Here is a 23,082-nt window from a genome sequence, read left to right as displayed (position 1 = left end):
ATGGCAGCCGGGGGACTCTCTCATAACTCCCGAAAAAGCTATGCTCGCGAGGTTTTTAATGTCAACCCACCGACATCCAAACGCACCCGGACAAATCCGTCCCCAGTCATCTCCTTCTCAGATGATGACTATCGCCCTGGTCTCATCGAAGGCCATCCGGGACGCCCTTGTCATCACAACCCGGGTGGGAAACAACACAGTAAAAAAATGCTGGTCGACAATGGCAGCTCCGTCGACGTCCTATACCATCATGCCTTCTCCCGAATGGACCTCGGAGATCGACGCCTGGAGAATGCCCGAACCCCTCTGTATGGTTTTACTGGGAACGAGGTACATGTAGTGGGGACAGTCGACATGCCGGTGCTTTTTGGTTCTCCCCCATGTCAGATTTGGAAGATGGTCAAGTTCCATGTGATCAGTTCATCTTCGAGTTTCAACGCCATATTGGGACGAACAACGATCACCGCCCTTCAGGCCATTACTTCCATCTCCCATTTGAAAATGAAGTTCCCCACAGACTTTGGTGTAGGAGAAATGATTGGTGATCAAGCAACGGCTAGGCAGTGTTACCTAACCAATGTTTCTCCAAGAAAAAAGACAGATGAAGAGTTAGAAGTCAATCAAGTACTTGACATCGACCTAAGAGAATTGATCGACACATCCACAAACAATTCATGCTCCCCTCTCGAGGAAACAGAAGATATAGAAGTATTTGAAGGAAACCCCGATAAAACAACAAGAATTGGCAAAAATCTCTCATCAGATCTCAAAAAAGAAATCACGAACCTCATCCGGGAATTCTCCGATATTTTTACTTGGGTCCCGAGGGACATGCCCGGCATCCCAGAGGCCATTGCTCGACATTCGCTGCACATCAGTAGGGACACCAGGCCTGTGCGACAGAAACAACGCATATTCTCGGTCGGGAAAAGAGCAGCCATCGACCAAGAGGTCGACAGACTCCTCGACGCCGGCTTCATCGAGCCTGTGCAATTCCCCACATGGATATCGAATGTGGTTCTGGTTAAGAAAAGCAATGGAAAGTGGAGAATGTGCATTGATTATTCAGATGTGAGTAGGGCGTGCCCCAAAGATTTTTACCTTTTGCCCAATATCGACCAACTCATCGACGCCACAGCGGGAAATGAACTCCTGTCCTTTATGGACGCCTTTTTGGGGTAAAATCAAATTAAAATGGATTCCCATGACTGGAAACAAACTGCTTTCATCACTCACAAGGGGGTCTTTGGTTACAAAGTAATGTCCTTCGGATTAATCAATGCGGGCGCTACTTTTCAGCAGACGATGGATAAAATATTCTCCTCGCAGATAGGAAGAAACATGCTAATATACGTCGATGACATGATCACAAAGTCAAAAGTTGCCTTCGACCATGTGACAGACCTTCGAGAAACGTTCACCAACGCAAGGGCAAATAACATGCGACTGAACCCTGCAAAGTGTTCATTCGGCCTTACTGTAGGTAAATTTTTGGGGTTCCTGGTTACCCAGAAAGGCATCGAGGCCGATCCAGCTCAGACAAAAGCTATTCTAGAAATGAGCAAACCAAGATCCATTAAAGATTTACAAAAGCTCACAGGGTGTATAGCCGCTCTTCGAAGGTTCATTCCTCAATCTTCAAAGAGGTGCCTCCCATTTTTCTCTGCAATGAAAAAAGCTTCCAGATCATCACAGTTTGAATGGAACGAAGATTGTGAAAAAAAATTCACGGTGTTAAAGATGTTTTTGACAAATCCTCCAGTTTAAACACGACCCTTAACAGGCGAACCGCTACGAGTATGTTAGATATATTTGATAATGTCATGGCTAATATGTTTTATGTTTAGCTTTCAGATCTTACTTGAACAGGATAAATCAGTACTTAACTGTTGATCAGTATTTATACTGGAAGTCAGGACTTAAGGATATCAGTACTTATGTTATCAGGAGATAATCATCAGAAGATAAATATCAGAACTTAAGTGCTGAAGGACAATCAGATAAGGACAGTAGCTGATTAAAGGAAATAAGATCAAGATAAACATAAGAAGAGATATGCATGAAGAAGGAATTCTGTAAAGAATGGAATACTTGGAAGAAAAGATATCTGATTGATATATTTTAGGAAGCAGACTTATATTCCATATCAATTAGCGATTATCTTGTAACTGTGTAGTATATAAACACAGACATAGGGTTTACACTAAAAGTGTTATCATTATTAGAGAAGATTATTCATTGTAACCCTAGCAGCTCTCGTGATATTTGTTCATCACTGAGAGGTAACAGTTCCATACTGTAACAGAGTTTATTGTTTCAATAAAATTTGTTTTCTGTTACTTAAGTTCTTAAAGTTCGATTTGAGTGTACTATACACTGTATTCACCCCCTCTACAGTGTGTGTGTGACCTAACAATTGCTATCAGAGCATATCTGTTAACATACATACAGTTAAAGATCCAAACACAATCATGTCGGACACAGAAACTCCAACTAAGCCTACCAAAACTGAGGAATCACCAAAGACACAAATTCAGAGTCGGTATGAGACCATCAGAGTTCCCATACTGAGACCATCTGAATATCCCATATGGAAGGTAAGGATGACCATGTTCCTGGAAGCAACAGATCCAGAATACCTTGATAGAATCAAGGAAGGCCCTCACAAACCAACCAAGCTCGCTGTTGCAGTTACAGGTGAAGCAGCAAAGACCATACCAAAAGAGAAGAGTGATTATACTGCTGAAGACATAGCATCAATTGCTAAGGATGCTAAGGTACGACACTTACTGCATAGTGCCATTGATAATGTAATGTCAAACAGGGTAATCAACTGCAAGACTGCTAAGGAAATATGGGATGCTCTGGAAACAAGGTGTCAGGGAACTGACACAATTAAGAAGAACAGGAAGACAATACTCACTCAAGAGTATGAACACTTTGACTCAAAGACTAATGAGTCATTGAATGATTTATATGATAGATTTGTCAAACTTTTGAATGATTTGTCATTGGTTGATAAAGAGTATTATCTTGAAGATTCAAACCTTAAGTTCCTGTTAGCTCTTCCTGAATGTTGGGATTTGAAGGCAACGACAATAAGAGACAACTACAATCTTGATGAAACAACTCTTGATGAAATCTATGGAATGCTCAAGACTCATGAGCTGGAGATGGAACAAAGAAGCAAGAGGAAAAGAGGAAAGTCAAGGACAGTTGCTCTTAAGGCTGAAGAAGAATTCCCCAAAGCAGCTTCCTCAAAGAAATATAAGGGTAAAGCTCTTTTCATAAAGTCTGATACTGAGTCATCAAGTTCTGAGAGTGATGATGACTCAGATTCTGAAAGCTTGCCTGAGACTGATGCTGATGAGAAGATGATGAAGCTGTGTGCTCTTATGATGAAAAGAATCACAAAGATTGCATACAGGAAGTTCAGGAAGGGAAAGAAGTTTTCCAGGAAAGGCATAAGTTCTGATAAGAAGAATTTCAGAAGATCTGAAGGCAGAGGAGGAAAGTCTGACAGAGGAGATTACACCAATGTTAAATGCTATAAATGTGGTGAGAAAGGTCACATATCTCCTGACTGCAAGAAGGTAAAGGGTGACAAAGGCAAGGCTCTTGTCATAAAGCAGAAAAGCTGGACAGACACCTCAGACTCTGAAAGTGAGGAAAACTATGCATTGATGGCAAATGCTGATAAAGAAAGTGCTGAGAGCAGTTCTGAAGCTGCTGAAACAAAGGTACCTCAGACTACCTATGCTTTTCATACTGATGATATTAATGAGTTGAGAAGATATCGTAAAACCATGTTTGTTAGTTATAGAGATCAAACTTTAACATGTGAAAGATTAACTTCTGAAAATCTTGCATTTAAGAAAAGAAATGATTTCTTAGAAAAAGAGTTAGTCATGTTCCATCAAACTCAGAAGGATAGAGATGATGCTTTTTATGTTAGGAATGAAGTGCTAAAATTAAATGAATCTCTAAAAACCGAGTTAGAAAAGGAAAGAGAGATTATCAGGACTTGGACTAACTCTGGCAAAACAACTCAAAATTTGCTAAGTAGTGGAAACTGGAAAGAGGGCTTAGGTTATGGAGAAGATAAGAAAGATAAAGGAACTGAAGAAATTAAGTCTGTTGATAAGCAAAAGCCAAAGTTAAAACCTGTTAAGTTTGTAACTGTAAAGTCTGAAAATGAAAAATCAGAAGTTACAAAGAAATTAACTTCTGACAAACTAAAACAGGAAAAGACAGCTGAAGTGGACATAGGCTTAATGACAAAGAAGCAGCTTAAGCATAAGCTGAAAGATGTCAAGAATGCAAACAAGGTAAAATCACCTAGAAAAAATAGGAATGGAAAGGAAGGTGTGAATAAAAGCAATAATTATAAACCTGTTCCTGATGCTTCTAGGAAAACATGTCATAACTGTGGAAGTTCTAACCATCTGGCTTCTTTTTGCAGGAAGAATAAGAATATTAACTCCTTACCTTCAAAGTCAGGAGTTAAGAGTCAGTCTGTTAGATACAAACCATAAAATCCTTGTTTTAATTGTGGTAGTTTATGGCATTCCATTTATACTTGTAAGGAATATCATAGCTTGTACTATGATTATTATCAAATAAAACCTTCTTTGAAGAAAGTTTTCATTGTTCCTTCTAGTGTAAATTCTGATTCAAAGTCTGATAGTGTAAGTTCTGATAAGAAAATTGTTAACATAAACTCTGATGCTAAATCCGCTGCAAATGTTAATAAACTTAATAAGGCCAAAGGATCCAAGCAAGTCTGGGTCCTTAAAATTAATAATTAGTGGTCTTTGTGATTGCAGGGCAACAGGAAAAATATTCTAGTTCTGGACAGTGGATGTTCAGGACATATGACTGGAAGTAAGGCCCTGCTATCAGACTTTGTGGAGAAAGCTAGCCCAAGTGTTTCTTATGGAGATGGCAACATTGGAAAAATATTGGGATATGGCAATATCAATCTTGGAAATATCATAATTAAACAAGTAGCTCTAGTCTCAGGACTTAAACATAACCTACTGAGTATAAGTCAAATCTGTGACAGAGGTTATCATGTTGATTTCTTTGAAGAACACTGTGAAATTGTGAGTAAATCTAAAGGCAAAGTTGTTCTGAAAGGATACAGGCGTGGTAACATTTATGAAGCTAAGCTTTCAACAAGTACTGATGGTTCTGCAATCTGTCTGATGAGTAGAGCATCAATTGAAGAAAGCTGGAATTGGCATAAGAAACTCTCTCATTTAAATTTCAACAATATAAATGAACTGGTCAAGAAAGATCTTGTGAGAGGATTGCCAAACACAGTATTTGCTCCTGATGGTCTTTGTGATTCATGTCAGAAAGCCAAACAAAGAAAATCTTCATTCAAGAGCAAGACTGAATCATCAATTCTTGAGCCTTATCATCTACTACATGTTGATCTATTTGGTCCAGTAAATGTCATGTCTATTGCAAAGAAGAAGTATGCGTTGGTCATAGTGGATGAGTTCACCAGATACACATGGGTGTATTTCTTGCATACAAAAAGTGAAACTGCATCAACCTTGATTGATCATATCAAACATTTGGATAAAATGGTCAAAGATTCTGTGAAAGTTTTAAGGAGTGATAATGGCACTGAGTTCAAGAATTTGATAATGGAAGAGTTCTGCAAAAGCCATGGAATAAAGCAGGAATTTTCTGCTCCTGGAACTCCACAGCAAAATGGAGTTGTTGAAAGGAAGAATAGAACTCTCATTGAAGCTGCATGTACAATGCTTGAAGAAGCAAAGCTTCCAACCTATTTCTGGGCTGAAGCTGTGCAGACTGCTTGTTTTACTCAAAATGCAACACTCATTAACAAGCATGGAAAAACACCATATGATATGGTGAAGAAAAAGAAGCCAAATCTGAAATATTTTCATGTATTTGGATGCAAGTGTTTTGTTCTCAAGACTCATCCTGAACAGCTATCAAAGTTTGATCTAAAAGCTGATGAAGGAATCTTTGTTGGATATCCACTTTCCACAAAAGCCTTCAGAGTCTATAATTTGAGAACAAAAGTGGTCATGGAATCTATCAATGTCTCTTTTGATGACAAAAAGATTACTGGTCTTGAAGATTTCATTGACCATGATCAGCTGAGATTTGAAAATGAAGACTCAAATTCTGATACAGAAAATCCTGACAGTCTAAGTCCTGATACTGTAAACTCTGATGGATTAAACTCTGATGTTATTGAAATTGTGGAGACTACGTCAAAGGAAGATGCGCCTATGCAGGGGGAACATACTCAAGATCCTACCACATCTCAAGAAACATCAGAACATGCATCTGGCTCTTCAAGTTCTGATTCGTCAAGTTCTGATAAGCCAAGTTCTGATAGTGCTGAAAATCAAAATACTGAAGAATCCAACTCAGAGAGCATAGTTTCAGGGGGAGCATCAGAAAATGAAAATGAAAATAGCATGGATCATGGGGGAGCATCCAGTTCTAGAGAAAACCTTCCATCTGCAAGGAAGTGGACAAAATCACATACACCTGATTTGATAATTGGAAATCCTGATGCAGGTGTCAGAACTAGAACAGGTACTTCAAATGAATGTCTTTACAATTCTTTTCTCTCTCAGACTGAGCCAAAGAAAGTGGAAGAAGCTCTTCAAGATGCTGATTGGGTGCAAGCAATGCAGGAAGAGTTGAATGAATTTGAAAGAAACAAAGTCTGGACCCTAGTGCCAAGACCAAAGAATAGATCTGTTGTTGGTACAAAGTGGGTATTCAGAAATAAAACTGACAGTGATGGCATAATTACAAGGAATAAGGCAAGGCTGGTTGCAAAAGGATATTCTCAACAAGAGGGAATTGATTATGATGAAACATTTGCACCAGTTGCTAGGTTAGAAGCCATAAGGATATTCTTGGCTTATGCTGCTCACAAAAAGTTTACTGTCTTTCAAATGGATGTGAAAAGTGCTTTTCTCAATGGAGAATTGGAGGAGGAGGTATATGTTGAACAACCTCCAGGTTTTGTAGATACCAAACATCCAGATTATGTTTACAGGCTTGATAAAGCACTTTATGGACTTAAGCAAGCTCCTAGAGCATGGTATGAGACTTTAGCTCAGTTTCTTCTGGAAAGTGGATTCAACAGAGGGACAATAGACAAAACACTGTTCTACCTCAACCATGGAAAGGACTTACTTCTGGTCCAGATTTATGTTGATGATATCATTTTTGGATCTACAAATGACAAACTTTGCAAAAAGTTTGCCAAACTAATGCAGTCAAGATATCAGATGAGTATGATGGGGGAACTTAGCTATTTTCTGGGCCTTCAAGTCATGCAAGATTGTTCCAGTGCATCCACTCCAATGGCCACTGCGACAAAACTGGATAAGGATACGGGTAAATCAGTAGATATTACTGACTACAGAGGTATGATTGGCTCTCTACTCTATCTAACTGCTAGTAGACCTGATATCATGTATGCTACCTGTCTTTGTGCAAGATTTCAAGCAGATCCAAGAGAACCTCACTTAACAGCTGTAAAAAGAATCTTTAAGTATCTTAAAGGAACAGCTGCTCTGGGATTATAGTATCCTAGAGAATCAGATTTTAAACTAATAGGTTACTCAGATGCAGATTTTGCAGGTTGCAAAATTGACAGGAAAAGAACAAGTGGAAGCTGCCAATTTCTTGGAGGCAGATTGGTTTCTTGGTACAGCAAGAAACAAAAGTCAATTTCCACATCAACTGCAGAAGCAGAGTATATTGCTGCAGGAAGCTGTTGTGCACAGACTCTTTGGATGAAGAATCAGTTACTGGATTATGGGTTAACATATTTCAAAATCCCTATTCACTGTGATAATCAAAGTGCTATTGCTATGACAGGTAATCCAGTTCAACACTCTATGACAAAGCACATCAGCATCAGGTACCACTTCATCAGGGAACATGTGGATGAAGGTACAGTGGAATTGCATTTTGTTCCCACAGATCAACAACTAGCATATATCTTCACAAAACCACTGTGTGAAGCTACTTTTACAAGATTGGTAAATGAACTTGGAATGGTTTCAGGTTCTTTCTCTAAATCTGCTTAGTCTTGTTCTGTGTTATCAGACTTTATGCTCAGTATTTACAGAATTAATCTCATTGTGTATTATGTGCTTAATTGATAAATGTCTTTAAGTACTGACTGTTGTCTGATATATGTTTCTAAACTCTGATAAGTGATATGTCTGTTCAAGTGCCTATTCAATCCTATGAGGATAACTGTGCTAGATACTGACCTAGTAGTCTTCAATAAACAAATGATTCCATGTAAGAAGTAATTATTTCAGTGGAAACCCTATGACACTAGAAAATTCTGATAATTGAGCTTAGTTAAGTTTACTTTGTATATCTTATTACTAAGTCACAAATTAGAATAATGCTACTCATCTGTTAAGTTCTGATACTAGTAAAACTGCTGAATGTACTAAGTGCTGATAAACCTCACTTATCAAAAGAAAAAGCAAAAAGATCAAATAATAAAATCAGGTACTCCTTTGAGGTCTAGAGTAAAAATGTGGAAGGGACGACCCAAGTGCATTGCTAGTATTAAGTAGATATGCATTAGAAAAGCAAAATATTTTCTTGGTGACTTTTCACACTCTATGATTACTGGAGAAATACTCTGATAATAGCATAAATTCTGATAAACAGTCGTGACTCACTTACACTGAGAAGCCACTGTAAAATAGAATTTCAAAAGATGCATAAAATTAGCACAAAACAGTTGAGGTGGACTCAAGCATGAACTCATTCATCAGTAGGTTTCAGGACAATGACAGCTCTTTAGCAAAATTTTAGTTATGCCTTATTCCTAAGATGTACTGAAGTGAATCAGACTTTACTCTTTGTCTGTTATTTAGCTTAATGCACACACTAATCACTCTATCTGAATGATGAAAATTTCTGTGGTGGTCTATGTTATTTTAGATAAACAGTCATTGTGTCATTATTGCACAAATTCTGAGGACAAGTTCTAGTTACACGTTCTGATGATTAAGTTCTAAAGTCTATAACTCAGAACTTGTATGAGGATTTACTAAGATGGGCATTCCTTTTTCGAGTTAAGAAATTATGTTCTGATGACTGTTAAGTTCTGGTATAGGTCTAAGTTCTGATTTCTCAGTCTAATCCTTTACTTGGCTTATCTGTGAATAAAATTTGACAACGGTCTCAGTTCGAACTAGAATATGTTGAAGTGGAAGATTAATAGTCACTATGATTAGGATTAATGGTATTCGTACTTGAACAGTCCACTGTTTCTTGTTTCTTGTGCATTTTAAACCATGATTCCTCTTTCCAATGAATGTTATTCTTTTTCAAAGTCTAGGGAGACGAGGTAGAATTAATTCTACCTGTCAGCATTCAATTTCTTTGCGTCTCCTGACATTCTCATGCCTATATAAGCAGCCACTTCACATCAGTCTTTCCATCAAATTCTTCTCACACACTTATCTTCATACTTCTTCTTTCAAAAACACAATGGTCAGATACAACATGTTTTTGAACTACCAAAACTTCAATATGGAGCTAAGCTGTGCCGAGTGGCAGCAGGAATGGCATGTCACAGCCATTCCTGAGGAGATCTGGGACTTTGTCCCACATGAGGTACTGACACACCTTCTGTTCTTCTATATGGACTACCATCGCCATCTGGAGCGATTGGAGGAGGAAAGGCTGGAAGCTCTCCGCCAGCAAGAGCGAATCATCGACTCGCCATTCTGTTTGTCGAGAGTAGGAAGAAGAAGATGACTTAATCTCGTCTTCTTCCTGTTTTTCTTCATCATCAGCTTTGTCAGGCTTCTTAGCTAGGACTAAGGCTGTTGATGTTAGGTTTAGAAGCTTAGGGAAAATCTTGTATAAGTATTGATGTAATTTCCATTTCATAAATGTATTGTCTTGATATATTAATGAAAGTTGTTTTTACTTCAAGATTTTGTCTCTGAGTTATTTTATCTTGTGTTGATAAATCCTGATTGATATTCTGATGACCATATAAATTTTGTTTTATATTAAGTTCTGATTTATTTTCAGTACTTACTTATCTAATTTATCTTGGTCATTTTCATGTGATGTATTTTCAGAATATTAATGATGCAGTGAAAAATAATTCAATCAGTGCTAACGGTTTAAATTTTGAATTAAAACTGTTTCTCTTGATAAATGGAACGGTTTTTCCTTGAAACTAGGCAAATGGGTAAGTAATGATTCCTGTTTTCTCGAGCCCAGTAACTGTCCGTTATTACTGCATGTCTGACAGGTGTCCACGGTAATATTTTTGTTCAGAGTATAAGTACAACAGAGAGAAGATTTCTTTAATCTTTTATTTTCTTCATATTTTATCTCTCTCCTTACTTTTACTCTCTTTCTCTTTATTTCTCACGTTGGTTTTTCATACAGACATTATCTCAAACACCTAACAGGCATACTTGAATCTCATTTTTTTCACATGGCACCAAAGGATTTAATCATTGATGGAGCTAAGTTTGTCCCCAACAACTATGCTGCAGTTCTTGATCACACTGAAGCTCCATCTGAATTGCACTTTGTGCAAGATCTTCTTGCACATAGTGAGGTTGGGTATGCATTAACACAGCCTGAATTCTTTTCAAGCCAACAAGTTCTGAGGTTTTAGAGGACTGGACTTTTTGATGATGGTGGTCAACGTGGAACTCCCAGTATTATCTTCCAAGTGGGTGATTCATCCTTTGTAGTCACTCCTGGTACAGTACGCAGGGGTTTACATCTTCCAGAAGATTGTACTTTCTCAATTCCAGAGGACTCAGCCCTTCGGGAGTTAATGGCTGAATTGGGATATGAAAAGAGTCTGACGAAACTTGGACAGTTGAAACGGGCTAATATCAGAAGAGAATGGAGTTTCTTCTTTGATTGCATCACCAAAGCTTTTGGGAACAAATGTTCAAATTTTGATGCTATTCCAATTATGAGTCAGCACATCGGGTATGCAATTATCAATCAAACTCATTTTGATTTTGCAACTGCTTTAATTGGTTTTATTGGGGATAGGATGACAGAGGATCGAGATGTTGTTTATTTTGCTAGATTCTGTCAACTTATTTACACTGATTGTACTGATGAACCTCATTTAGTCAGCACTCAAACCCCACCTTTTAAGGTTGCAAAATGATACTTTAATGACCTGGTAAATGCTGATACTAAAAAAAAAAGTGGTTAGACCATTACAGATTCCTAAGTCTGTAAAACAGATCCTGGTAAATGCTGATCCTGATACTTATAGATCTGTTTACTCTGATGTCCAACCAACTCCAAACACCCAAAATCCATCAACCTCAGTACCTACCTCTCATTCTACTCAACCTACCCTCAGAACATATCTCAAATCCTATCTCTCCACTTCACAGACTGCTCGACCTTCATCTTCAGCACCTACTGTGAAATCTTCATCTTCCAAGCCAACGAGGACAAAGAATGTTCCTCAAACATCTCAAAAGAGAAGGAGGATTGCATTGAGCGATGAATCTGATTATGAGGAACCGGTTCCTGCTAGAGAACCTGTTGTATCTGAAGCTGAGAAAGAGATTTCTCAGAAGGATTCTGAAATTGGGGGTTCTAGGCTTCTCAAGAGGCTTAGACGAATGACAGTTCCTGAAACTCCCAAGGAATCCAAATCAACAAGGAAGTACAAGAAACAGAGGGCACAAAGGCCAGTTTCAGATGATGAAGAGGAAGCAGCTAAGGAAGGGGATCAGGAATCTCTGATCTCACAAGACAAGGAATTTGCTCCAGTCACTTCTTCTCCATCAACTCCATCTCAGGAAGCTGTATCTGACAAGGCTAACTCACCATCTGTGTCTCTTGTTGATCCAGGCACAAGTGCTGATATTGATGTTCAACACTTGGTTGTGTCTGAAGTATTTCTCTTAGAAGCTCCAACAGCAAATAATCCTTCCACAACACCTGTTACTGATGTTGTTCAAACTCCAGAGTTATCAACAACACCTTCTCTGTATCAAGATGGAGATGATCAGACTTTAGGTGAGCATCAGGATATGGCTGTTGATCAGAACTTAGTATCAGATCAGCAATTAGAGGATGCTGAAGCCTCCATTGCTACTCACACTGTTGTCTTATCAGAAGATGCTGATTCTTTAAGTTATGATGCTGCAAATGCTGGAGATACTGGTGAAGCTGCTCCAACTGTAGATGCTGATGAAGCAGGTCCTTCCGGACATACTCCTCAACAGACTCTTCCTAAGTCTGAACTGGTAAAGAAGTTTGTTACCGGGGATACACCAGTACCTTGGAGTGAAACTCCTGCAGGTCAGGAGTGGACTAAGGAATGGAACTCAGTTTCATGTGTTCCAACTGCACTACATCTTGCTGAGCACTTGACTAAAGCTGATGAAATGTTAAATTCTGATGATTTAAAAATTCAGCTTAGAGTCACTGCATTGAGTACTAAACATCTACAAGGTCTTCATTCAACTACTCATGCAGAGCTACACAAGATTCAGGAGAACTTTATCAAACAAGAACAAGTTTGGAAAATTGATAAGAAAAAGTTCTTTCAACCTACCATTAACAGGATTGCTTATATTGAGAAAACTCAAGAGAAACAACAAGCTCAGATTGATGAAATTCTGACAAATAAAGCTTCTCAGCAATCGCAACTTACTGAAATCCAATCCTCAGTGGAATTACTTATCTCTCTTTTACTACCTGCTGATGCCAAAAAGGGGGAGAAGGTAATTAAGTCCAAATGCAACACTAACAAGACACTGCAAAGAAAGGATGATGGAAATGATGATCAAGGATACTCTGGAATGGGTAGCGGTCATAGTCAAGGTAGAAGGTTTACATCAAGACAAGCTAGTCACAGGACAAGTTCTGATACTGGGAAAAGAATAAGTTCTGCTACTGGTAAAAGGATAAGTTCTGATGAACTTCTAGATCTTGATGAGGAAATGTCAAGACAATTATTTCTTCAAGAAAATCCAGGAATGGACTTGGAAAGTTTAAAGGAAGAAGAAGCTAGACTTAAATCAGAGAAAGTCACATCTAAATCTGAAGCTTCTGGTAAAAATTCACTTCCAAAACTCAAAGGCATTGTGATCAAAGAAAGGATACATACTGAAGCAACGTTGGCTAGATCACAACCACAGATAGATCCAAGATCCAAGGGTAAAGAAAAGGTTGGTGAACCTATCAAGGTTTATGTACCTCCTGAGGAAGAAGAAATTACTGATGAAAAGGATGATCTTGCTCTGACTTCAAGAAAAGTTCTTAAAATAACCTCTGACATGGCTCAAGTTGTTCAGAGTCAAGAAATTGTAAGTTCTGATATTCAGAAGAAGCAAGTAACCTCTGACAGAGCTCAAGTTAACTTGATATCAGAAAATAGATCAAAGACACTCCTACCAGGTTTCACTAAAGCAAAACAGACTCTATCTTTGAAGACTACTGCAAGTGGTTTTGAAGCAAGAGTAGTTACTGGAAAGGAAGCTAAAGATAAAACTAGATTGGGAAGTGCTGATGAAAGAAGAGTACATAACACTACCAATGATCCAACTTCCTTGAGTGAACCAGGTATTGGAGCAACTCCTGAGAGATTGAATCAACTGGAATCTGTACAGATGGTTTACCATACCTACTTGAAAGAATACATCATGTTGTATTTCATGACAGATGCTAGGGTTTATCATATAAGACAAAATGCCATTCCATTGAAGTATTTTGAAGAATTGGAGCATGTACTTTTCTTACTTCAAGTGGATGACAGAATAACAGAGACTGCTGCAAACTACTTAAAAGAACAGATTCAGAGACAGAAAAGGCTTTATTCTGTTAAGTCTGACAACATATATGTTCCAAAGTACAGAGATCACAATGGTGATATTGTTTATATGAAGCCTAATACTGCACAGATCAGAACATATCTTGGTATTAAGGGACTTGAATTCAATCTGGAGTCTGACAAAGCTTATGTCATAAGACTAGATCAGGAGTTGAGAAAAACAAAGATCAATGATCTCAGAGCTGCAATCTTTCAAACTGGTGAAGATACTGCAGAGCTTAAAGATGTCAAAAGGAGAATGATTGATGAACTAAGATATGCTGAGAAATGTTTGTTGAAGAACTATCTCAGAACAACTCCTGACATCAGGGAGATCAGAAAATGATGAAGCCAAGTCGAAGATCTACAACTGCTTAAATTCTGATATTTATACAGACTGAAGTTGTTATCAGAAGTTGAAATTGGTAAAAGCTTTAAGGACTGTAAGTTGTAGGTATCTAGTCTAATTCTCATGCATTTGTACTTAATGTTTTTGACATCATCAAATATCTGTTAAACTTGTATATTATGTTAATTTACAAGTTGGGGGAGATTGTTAGATATATTTGATAATGTCATGGCTAATATGTTTTATGTTTAGCTTTCAGATCTTACTTGAACATGATAAATCAGTACTTAACTGTTGATCAGTACTTATACTGGAAGTCAGGACTTAAGGATATCAGTACTTATGTTATTAGGAGATAATCATCAGAAGATAAATATCAGAACTTAAGTGCTGAAGGACAATCAGATAAGGATAGTAGCTGATTAAAGGAAAGAAGATCAAGATAAACATAAGAAGAGATATGCATGAAGAAGGAATTCTGTAAAGAATGGAATACTTGGAAGAAAAGATATCTGATTGATATATTTTAGGAAGCAGAATTATATTCCATATCAATTAGCGATTATCTTGTAACTGTGTAGTATATAAACACAGACATAGGGTTTACACTAAAAGTGTTATCATTATTAGAGAAGATTATTCATTGTAACCCTAGCAGCTCTCGTGATATTTGTTCATCACTGAGAGGTAACAGCTCCATACTGTAACAGAGTTTATTGTTTCAATAAAGTTTGTTTTCTGTTACTTAAGTTCTTAAAGTTCGATTTGAGTGTACTATACACTGTATTCACCCCCTCTACAGTGTGTGTGTGTGACCTAACAGAGTATATCTCTCAGCTTCCGATGAAATAGTCGCGGCAGTGTTGGTCCGTGTCGATGAGGTAAAAGATGTCCCTGTATATTATATCAGCCACTCACTCCGAGACGCGAAAACAAGATACCCTCAAGTCGAGAAACTCGTATACGCTCTCGTTGTCGCGAGTCGTAAGCTACGTCATTATTTTCAAGCGAGAGAAATCCATGTTCTGACCAATCTTCCTCTGAAAAGAATCCTGCACAAGCCCGAATGCGGATGATCGCCCAGCAAGAAAAAACTGCAAGGTACTTCAACAAAAAGGTCAAACCCAAAGACTTCAAGGTCAACGACCTCGTCTTAAGGGATTCTGCGGCATCGCAACCCACTGTCTCAGGAAAATTCAAACCAGCATGGGAAGGCCCTTATCGGATCTCGAGACTTGTAAGTGCGGGGACCTATGAGCTTACACACCTCGACGGGAAACCCATAAAAAATGCCTGGAATGGGATTCATCTCAAAAAGTTCTATTAGTAATTTGATCTCAGTTGTAACCTGTTATCTTGAGGCAGCAAATGCCATACCAAAGACAAACCCTCGATGCAATGAGGGTCGTTATGAGACCCCCACCGAGGGGTGATTAAGTTATGATGAACAAATTTCTTTAATTTGGTCCAAGTAAAGAACATAGACTTTCGCTTTCTTCATTCCTTACATAATCAGCAAAAATAAAAGGATAACCTTCGAAAACTTTCATCGACATAAACATTTCAAAAAAAAAAGGAGATTAAAAATAAGTTTTGGCTCTCAGATTAATCTGAAAATACCCAAACAAACAATCGGAGACTCGAAATCATTCATCTCTAGGAAAATATTTATACAGCCTCATCACGTCGACGAGCTGGGCTATAAAATCTCTCTCATAATGTAAACACTCAACCACAAACTTGATAAACGGCTTAATATTTCAAACTCGAGACAAGTAGATGATAAAACCAGCCAATATGCTACTACTTACAATATGGAAATAAACTTAAACCATGGATCGCGTATCCGAAACTTGCTACAAATCCATCATCCGGTGTTATCAATAAAATTCTTAAACACATAAAAACATTCAAATCCAGTTACAAAGATCCACAGGGCATACCCCGCCTTCATGCATTATCACCCTTCGACGCTAGATCCCGAAGATAATCATCGAAGGCATGACCCTCGACGGCAAAACCAGCCTCTTCCATCCTTCGGAGACATCATCCGTAACCATCGCCCAAAGCATCAGCGATATCTTCAACAGCTTTCTCTACTTCTTTTTTCAAGTCTTCATTTTCCTTCACTATCAACTTGTAAGAGCTATCCATTCCTTCGACCTGTCGATCCAAGCCTTGGCGCTTGCTTTTCTCCTCATCAAGCTCCCTTTCAACCTCGAGAAGTCGACCATCGAGTTCCCGCACCCTCCCACTCGATGCCTGCTTAGCAACTTCCATCTCAGCAATCTTCTTTGACAATACAGAATTTGCCTTAGCCAAATCAGCCACCCTATGCTTGAGTTCTGCAAAACCCACCGCGATTTTCTTCTTTTCCCCCTTCAGGGCAGCAACCTCAGCTTCGAGCTTAGAACAAGCCTCACCATCAACATCAGCCTTGTAATCCTCCAATATGTGCATAAAATCGGAAAGAAACTTAAAAAAAAAAGTCTTGTCCCAGCAATGGTCACAGTCTTGTTCACTCCCTCGACATCAGCCTCCCGTCCACCAACAACTACCTCATCATCTTCCCTCCGAAGCCGCTTTCGAGGGTTACATTCTATACGGACGAGGTCTGACACAACCCTCTCATTGTCTTCAATCACCTTGTTCCCCTGATCATCGAGCAACTCAATTGAAACCGAATGAGGGACCCCCGACGGTCCAAGCCTGGCCGTATCAGAAGGCTTCCTCGTGGCACGTTGCAACAACAACATCATTGCCTTATCCATTCCTCCTCGAATCCCGCCGTCTAAAACCTTTTTAAGGGAAGCGCCTCCCACTACAACGCAAAGAAAAAAAACACAAAACAACAAGTCAGTCACCCTATATATAGGCACATACGAAAAATAAATAGACAAGAGTCAACGATGACAAGTACAAAAACTAAGTACATAAACAAAATAAGGGCAATAACAAATAAAACATCCCCATTACAATCGTGCATCTCTAAAAAACCAGAGTCCTTCAAATCTAAATGCGTATACCACGTCCTCGACCCATGAAACTCATCGAGATAAGCAGTATCGTGCTTCTCCATGTTATTTAAATAATCAATCGCGCCCTGACTAACTTTCCCGCAAGGCTTTACAAATTCCAAATCAGGACCCCCAACGAACAGCCATTGGGAGTGGTAACCGGAGTTCGATGATCTAACGCTAACAATCTTCATTTTTCGATGTCGAGAGTCGAAATATACTTGACCGCCATAGTACCGCACACCGTAAATAGAGAAAAACAATTTCAGAGTCGGCGATCGACCCTTATCACAGCACAATGCCACAAAACCACTTAACTAGCAATGGAATTCGGTGTCAGCTGCCCTAGGCCACAATCGATAGCCTCATACATCGTCAGGAAGAAATGATGCATCGGCAAAGGAAGACCAAACTGAAACATAATCATCGCAATCCCATGCATCCCGAACTCGGGCATCATTCAAGCCCTCTCATCTGCTGTCGGCACTCGATACCGATAACCGTTAGATAAGTCGATATAACTCTCCAAAAAAATCCTTTAAAATCTTGATTGAATATACCCCTCTAAGATAAATATATTTATAAATTATTTATTTTAGTTTATTTAGGTAAAAAAATTCTGACTTGTAAGTAAAATTATCCAAATACTAATATAACTTATAAATATTAATCACTTTATCATTTATAAGTCCATTATTAATTAATTCTAAGGTATAATTATTTATTAATTATTCTAAGGTAAAATTTTATGTGAAAAAATATATTAAAAAAAGTGCAGAACATATTGTAGAACTTTATAAATAGAATGTAGTACTTAAAATTATAAAATATAATACTTTTAAACCAAAATAAAAAATATAATGTAACTCGCAGAGTAAAATATTATGTGAAAAAAGTATATTAAAAAAATGAAAGGCAAAACATATTATAGAATTTTATAAATAGAGTGTAGTACTTAAAATTATAAAGTGTAATACTTTTAAACCTAAATAAAAAATATAATGCAACTTGCAGAATAAAATCTATATGAAAAAATATATTAAAAAAATGAAAGGTAAAACATATAATAGAATTTTATAAATAGAGTGTAGTACTTAAAATTATAAAATGTAGTACTTTTAAATCTAAATAAAAAATATACTGCAACTTGTAGAATCAAATATTAAGTGAAAAATATATTAGAAAAAATAGAGTGCATACATATTGTAGATTTTTTATAAATAAAATGTGGTACTTTAAAATCTAAATAAATAAAATATAATTTAACATGCAGAACACATATTATCTAAAAATATATTCAAAAATAAAGTTGTAGTGCATAACTTAAAAATTAGAGTGTAATATATTTAATATGGAGTAAATGACAAAAAAAGTATTTATGCATAAATAAATATTTAACTTTTAAACCTAAATAAAAAATATAATACAACTTGCATAACAAGGATATCCTGCAGTTGAAAAAATACAAAAAACTAGGAACAAGTGGCACACCATAAGAGAATATCCAAGAGTCCGTTTATTCACTCTTAATTAAAAATATAATGAAAAAGAGTGAAAATGTAATTTTAATACACTCGTGGTGACTTCGTTATCAGTGATAAATTTACGTTATCCTGCTAAAAGCCAATTGTTTTATATTGGCTTAATTATAATTTAGTCCTTAAAGTATAACCTGATGTACACATGAACCCTTAAACAAAAAAATTATATATTTTGACCCTTAACTATATGTTGTGTACATTTCAACCCTTTTGTTAATTTTTTTCCAATATTACCTTAAAGGTTGTATACTTCAGCGCATAAATTATGAATTTTGTACATTTTAACCCTTTAATCATTTTATATATATATTTTTTTGATTCTTGCAAAAAATTATTTAAAATTACTAAATATCTAATTTTTTAATAATATTATTTATCATATTAATTAGTTTATACAATCAAATAAGTTTTAATTTATATTAATTATAATTGCATATATTCTAAGATATTAATAGTACTCCCTCAGTCCCTCCTAATTGTTATCGTTTCTAAAAAAGTGTCCGACACGCATGTTAAGGTGAATAAAAAGTATAATATTATAACTTTTTTTTAAAATTTTCTTTTTCTGAATAAAAATAGAATGTTTAAACTTTTATTCAGAAAAAGAATTTTTCTGAAAAAAGTTATTGAACTATTATTTTAATTCATCTTAAAGTGCGTGCCGGACACTCTCTCAGAAACGATAACAATTGGGAGGGACGGAGGGAATATATTATGATTTTGCAAGTTTTTTCTATAAGTAAAATTTATAATTCTAATAATATTCACCGAAAGTAAACTAAATATAATAATACATAGTTAATTAGTAAATTTTATACATTTATATACATTTTATATTATTTAATAAATAAAAATGATAAGAAAATGATTGACGAACAATGTTGCCCTTAAAGTATCTGATTGCGGACATAATAACCCTTGATATTGAGGGCAATATTGGAAGAAATTTTGACAAAAGGGTTAAAGTGAACAAATCTCATATTTGAAGGGTTAAAATATACAACAATTTTGTTTAGAATTTATGTGTACAATGTGTCATATTTTAAGCGTTAAGTTATAATCAATTCTTTTATATTATTCATGAAAAATTGGTTAAAATATTCTTAGAAATGCTATATGACATATGGTTGTTGACTTGTTGCTGTGTAACGCAAACTGTATTGAATTGAAACAGTTGAGTGGATCTGGATGCAGACCAGATCCATGATGTGGTGTAAAAGACCACCTAGGTCACTTACATAATAGTACAGCAAAGCAACACTCCCTCTAACTGTTATCCTGGCCCATAATAAATACAGTGTCATGCAGCCATTAATAATACACCCAAGCTTCTTCATTTCTTTAATATCATCACATTTAGAGGGAGCCATATTTACGGATTTAGGAAATCCATATTATTCGGTTGATATCAATTTACGATTTATCGGAAATCAATCAAATCGTACAAATATTTTCGATCAATTTTTAAATAATTTATCGACAATTTTTGAAAAATCGATCGATTTTGATAACAACACAGCTTATAAAATGTTTAACCAGGAACTTAATATTTTTAAAGTAGAAAACAGTCTGCAACTAGAATGACTCCAAAGAAAGACAAACTTGCAAACAAATTGAACTGCACTTGTACGTACAATAACATATCATTAGTCAAAGCTGGATATTTCAAATTCTTTCACAATCAAAAAATGCTTACATCTTCATTTACCACATTGTACTATCCATGTAACAACTTTTTACCAGGAACCTTATGTAAAAGAAACAGACAAGATTGGAGACTAGACATTTGTGGAAAAAGATGAGTGCACAACCTTGTTTTGTCCTCCCATAAGCCAAATTAAGGTTCTCTTGGTAAATGATTGTGTGTTTGTCTGAGAATCCAAACTATTGCTGCTCTGATTTTCCTCATTACAGCCTAGTTCACTTCCTCCACTTTCCAACATATCACAACTAGACCTCCTACTTCCAGTCATCACATTCTTGAGCTTCATTTCGTCCCCAGAAGCCACATTCTTTTGCATTAAAAACCGGAGTGATGAAGTTCTTCTTGATGACTCCCCATTGTTCAAATTAGGTTTCGGTTCATCACCAGAAGCCACATTCTTGTGCATTAAAAACCGGAGTGACGAAGTTCTTCTTGATGACTCTCCATTGTTCAAATTAGGCTTCTCCTTCTTACCCCGGAGCCAAATTTTTGATATCGAAAAACTTTCATCCTTGTTCTTCCTAATTCTGTCATCAACATTACTGATACTAGCACTAGTACTTGTACCAATATGATTGTCAACACTTTTGAATGTTGCAAGACTAGTAAAATCTCTTCTTGAATCACAATCACACTCAGACATTGCAGTTCTATGACCAGGAACCAATGGCAAACTAGACTTTTTATATGATGGCTTTTTCAATGGGGTTCTTATAGGTACCTGTAATGATGTATTTTCATCCATTACATATTCAAATGACCCCATTGAGAAACACCTTCTAGGACCAGCATTACTTTCACCACTACTGTTTTCACCTTCATCTATATTTTTGAACTTCCCAAGCTTAACTCTAAACACTTTCTCCTCTATCTCTACTTTCTTTTCTTGATTTTCCTCCTCTTTCACTTGAATTTCGCAAGATTTTTCGACATGAAATGATCCCAATTCTTGAGAATTTGCTCTTACAAATGAATTGCTAGAGGCCCCCAAAACACCCTCCCTATCATTAACAATTTCTCTTGAACTTTCACTACCAGAATCAAGAACAAGGACTACAGGGGAAAAATTCTTGTTTGTCGAAAAATCGGATAACAAACAATCTCTACAAAGTGGACAAGTAGAGTGTGAAAGTAACCATGTATCTATACACTCCATATGAAAAGCATGACTACATTTAGGCAACAACCTAAGATTATCATCACCCTCAAATTCACACAAGCAAACAGCACAATCAAATGGATTTTTAACACCAACTATAGCTTTATAATTAAAGATTGGCAAAGTATCTATAAAAGATTGATCAACTCCAGAATCATGTAAATGAAACAGTTGCTGAAGTTGACCTTGAAGAACAGTAGTATCATCTAAATCATCAAAGTCTCTATTTTGTGGCCTAAAGATAAATCTTACAAGAAGATGAAGCAAACCAGAAACAAAAAATATAATAGCTAAAATAATGATAATTAACAAAATACTTGGACTAACCTTGTTGTCCAAACTGAAACCATTATCTCTATTTTCAAGATTTGATAATGAAGGCAGTGGTGATGGAGGAGAAAAGATATATGTTGGTGGTTGCATGGTAGAATAAAAAAAGATTCAAACTTTACACTTGATTCATGTCAAAACAACAAGTCCTTTTGACAAAATGACTAAATCTTTGAGCTAAATGCAAAAGAAATGTACTAGATTTCAGTTTGTTGAAAAACAAAACTGGCTCAAAGACAAGAAAAGAGAGATACAAGGGGATGTTATCATGTAAGTGTAGAAAGATTAATGAGGTGGTTGAGACAAAATTGATGAAATAAGAGTGAGCATTAATGAGATGATGTTATTGAATTCTGTAAGTACAGAAACTTTTTTAGGCCACAGTAAATATGAAGAAATTTCAAGAATTGGAGATCTAACACTGAAGAGCTGGTAAGTTTGTTGACTTGATGCAAAAGATGTCATCAACTCCCATGTACATTAATTACCTACTTAAAGAATTATGTTAAATTATTAAATTATTAATATTTTTAGGTAAATGGATCTTAAAAAGTTCTTCTAATCAGATTCTTCTATTCTTCTCAAGCTAGGCTGTGGACTTTTGTGATCCAGACAAGTACTAGAAGGTGAAAATAACTAAAACAGATGGACCAAAAGTCATAGGTAGAAGTATGGAGGAAAGAACATAGAGATAAAACAGAGTAGGACATAGAATGAAGTGTAGTTCTGGAGTTAAAAGTGGAAACTTGTCTACCAGAAACTCTGCAAGTCAACAGCTTTGTTAAATTTGTTGAACTTGAGCTCCATTCCTCTGTTAACTTGTTTCAACTCAAAGTCCACATAAACTAAAGTACTCCCTCCGTCTCTTTATACATTTCTTATATTGACTTCATACACTATATATATTAAGCGATTAACTATTAATTTATGTATAATTTTTAAGATCAAATATAGTCATGAGTGATTTTGTTGGATTCATATTTATAAGTACCTTAATATAATTAAGTTTTTATATTTAATACTATTATAAAATTAAAGATATTAACAATCAAAAGTGTGCATTGACAAACGTATCCAACACAAATACAAAACGTTCTTAGTACAGAGAGACTGC

At 36.4% G+C, this 23,082-nt stretch overlaps 2 protein-coding genes across 2 annotated transcripts; one reads left to right on the top strand and one right to left on the bottom strand.

Annotated features, from left to right (window-relative positions):
- Positions 1-1,182, top strand: LOC141692067 (uncharacterized). The gene has a single exon (XM_074496809.1). The coding sequence runs from the start codon at positions 1-3 to the stop codon at positions 1,180-1,182; it is 1,182 nt and encodes a 393-aa protein (XP_074352910.1).
- Positions 1,183-20,337: 19,155 nt separating this feature from the next.
- Positions 20,338-22,384, bottom strand: LOC141693476 (RING-H2 finger protein ATL13-like). The gene has a single exon (XM_074498581.1). The coding sequence runs from the start codon at positions 22,059-22,061 to the stop codon at positions 20,553-20,555; it is 1,509 nt and encodes a 502-aa protein (XP_074354682.1). The 5' UTR covers positions 22,062-22,384; the 3' UTR covers positions 20,338-20,552.
- Between the last annotated feature and the right edge of the window lie 698 nt (positions 22,385-23,082).

This window comes from Apium graveolens, chromosome 10 (genome assembly GCF_009905375.1).
Source record: "Apium graveolens cultivar Ventura chromosome 10, ASM990537v1, whole genome shotgun sequence".
Classification (NCBI taxonomy): domain Eukaryota; kingdom Viridiplantae; phylum Streptophyta; class Magnoliopsida; order Apiales; family Apiaceae; genus Apium; species Apium graveolens.
This window is presented reverse-complemented; position numbering and strand designations above follow the sequence as displayed.

Excerpts from the sequence above, each read along its gene's own strand:
- LOC141692067 (XM_074496809.1), top strand. The coding sequence starts at position 1 with ATGGCAGCCGGGGGACTCTCTCATAACTCCCGAAAAAGCTATGCTCGC.
- LOC141693476 (XM_074498581.1), bottom strand. The coding sequence starts at position 22,061 with ATGCAACCACCAACATATATCTTTTCTCCTCCATCACCACTGCCTTCA.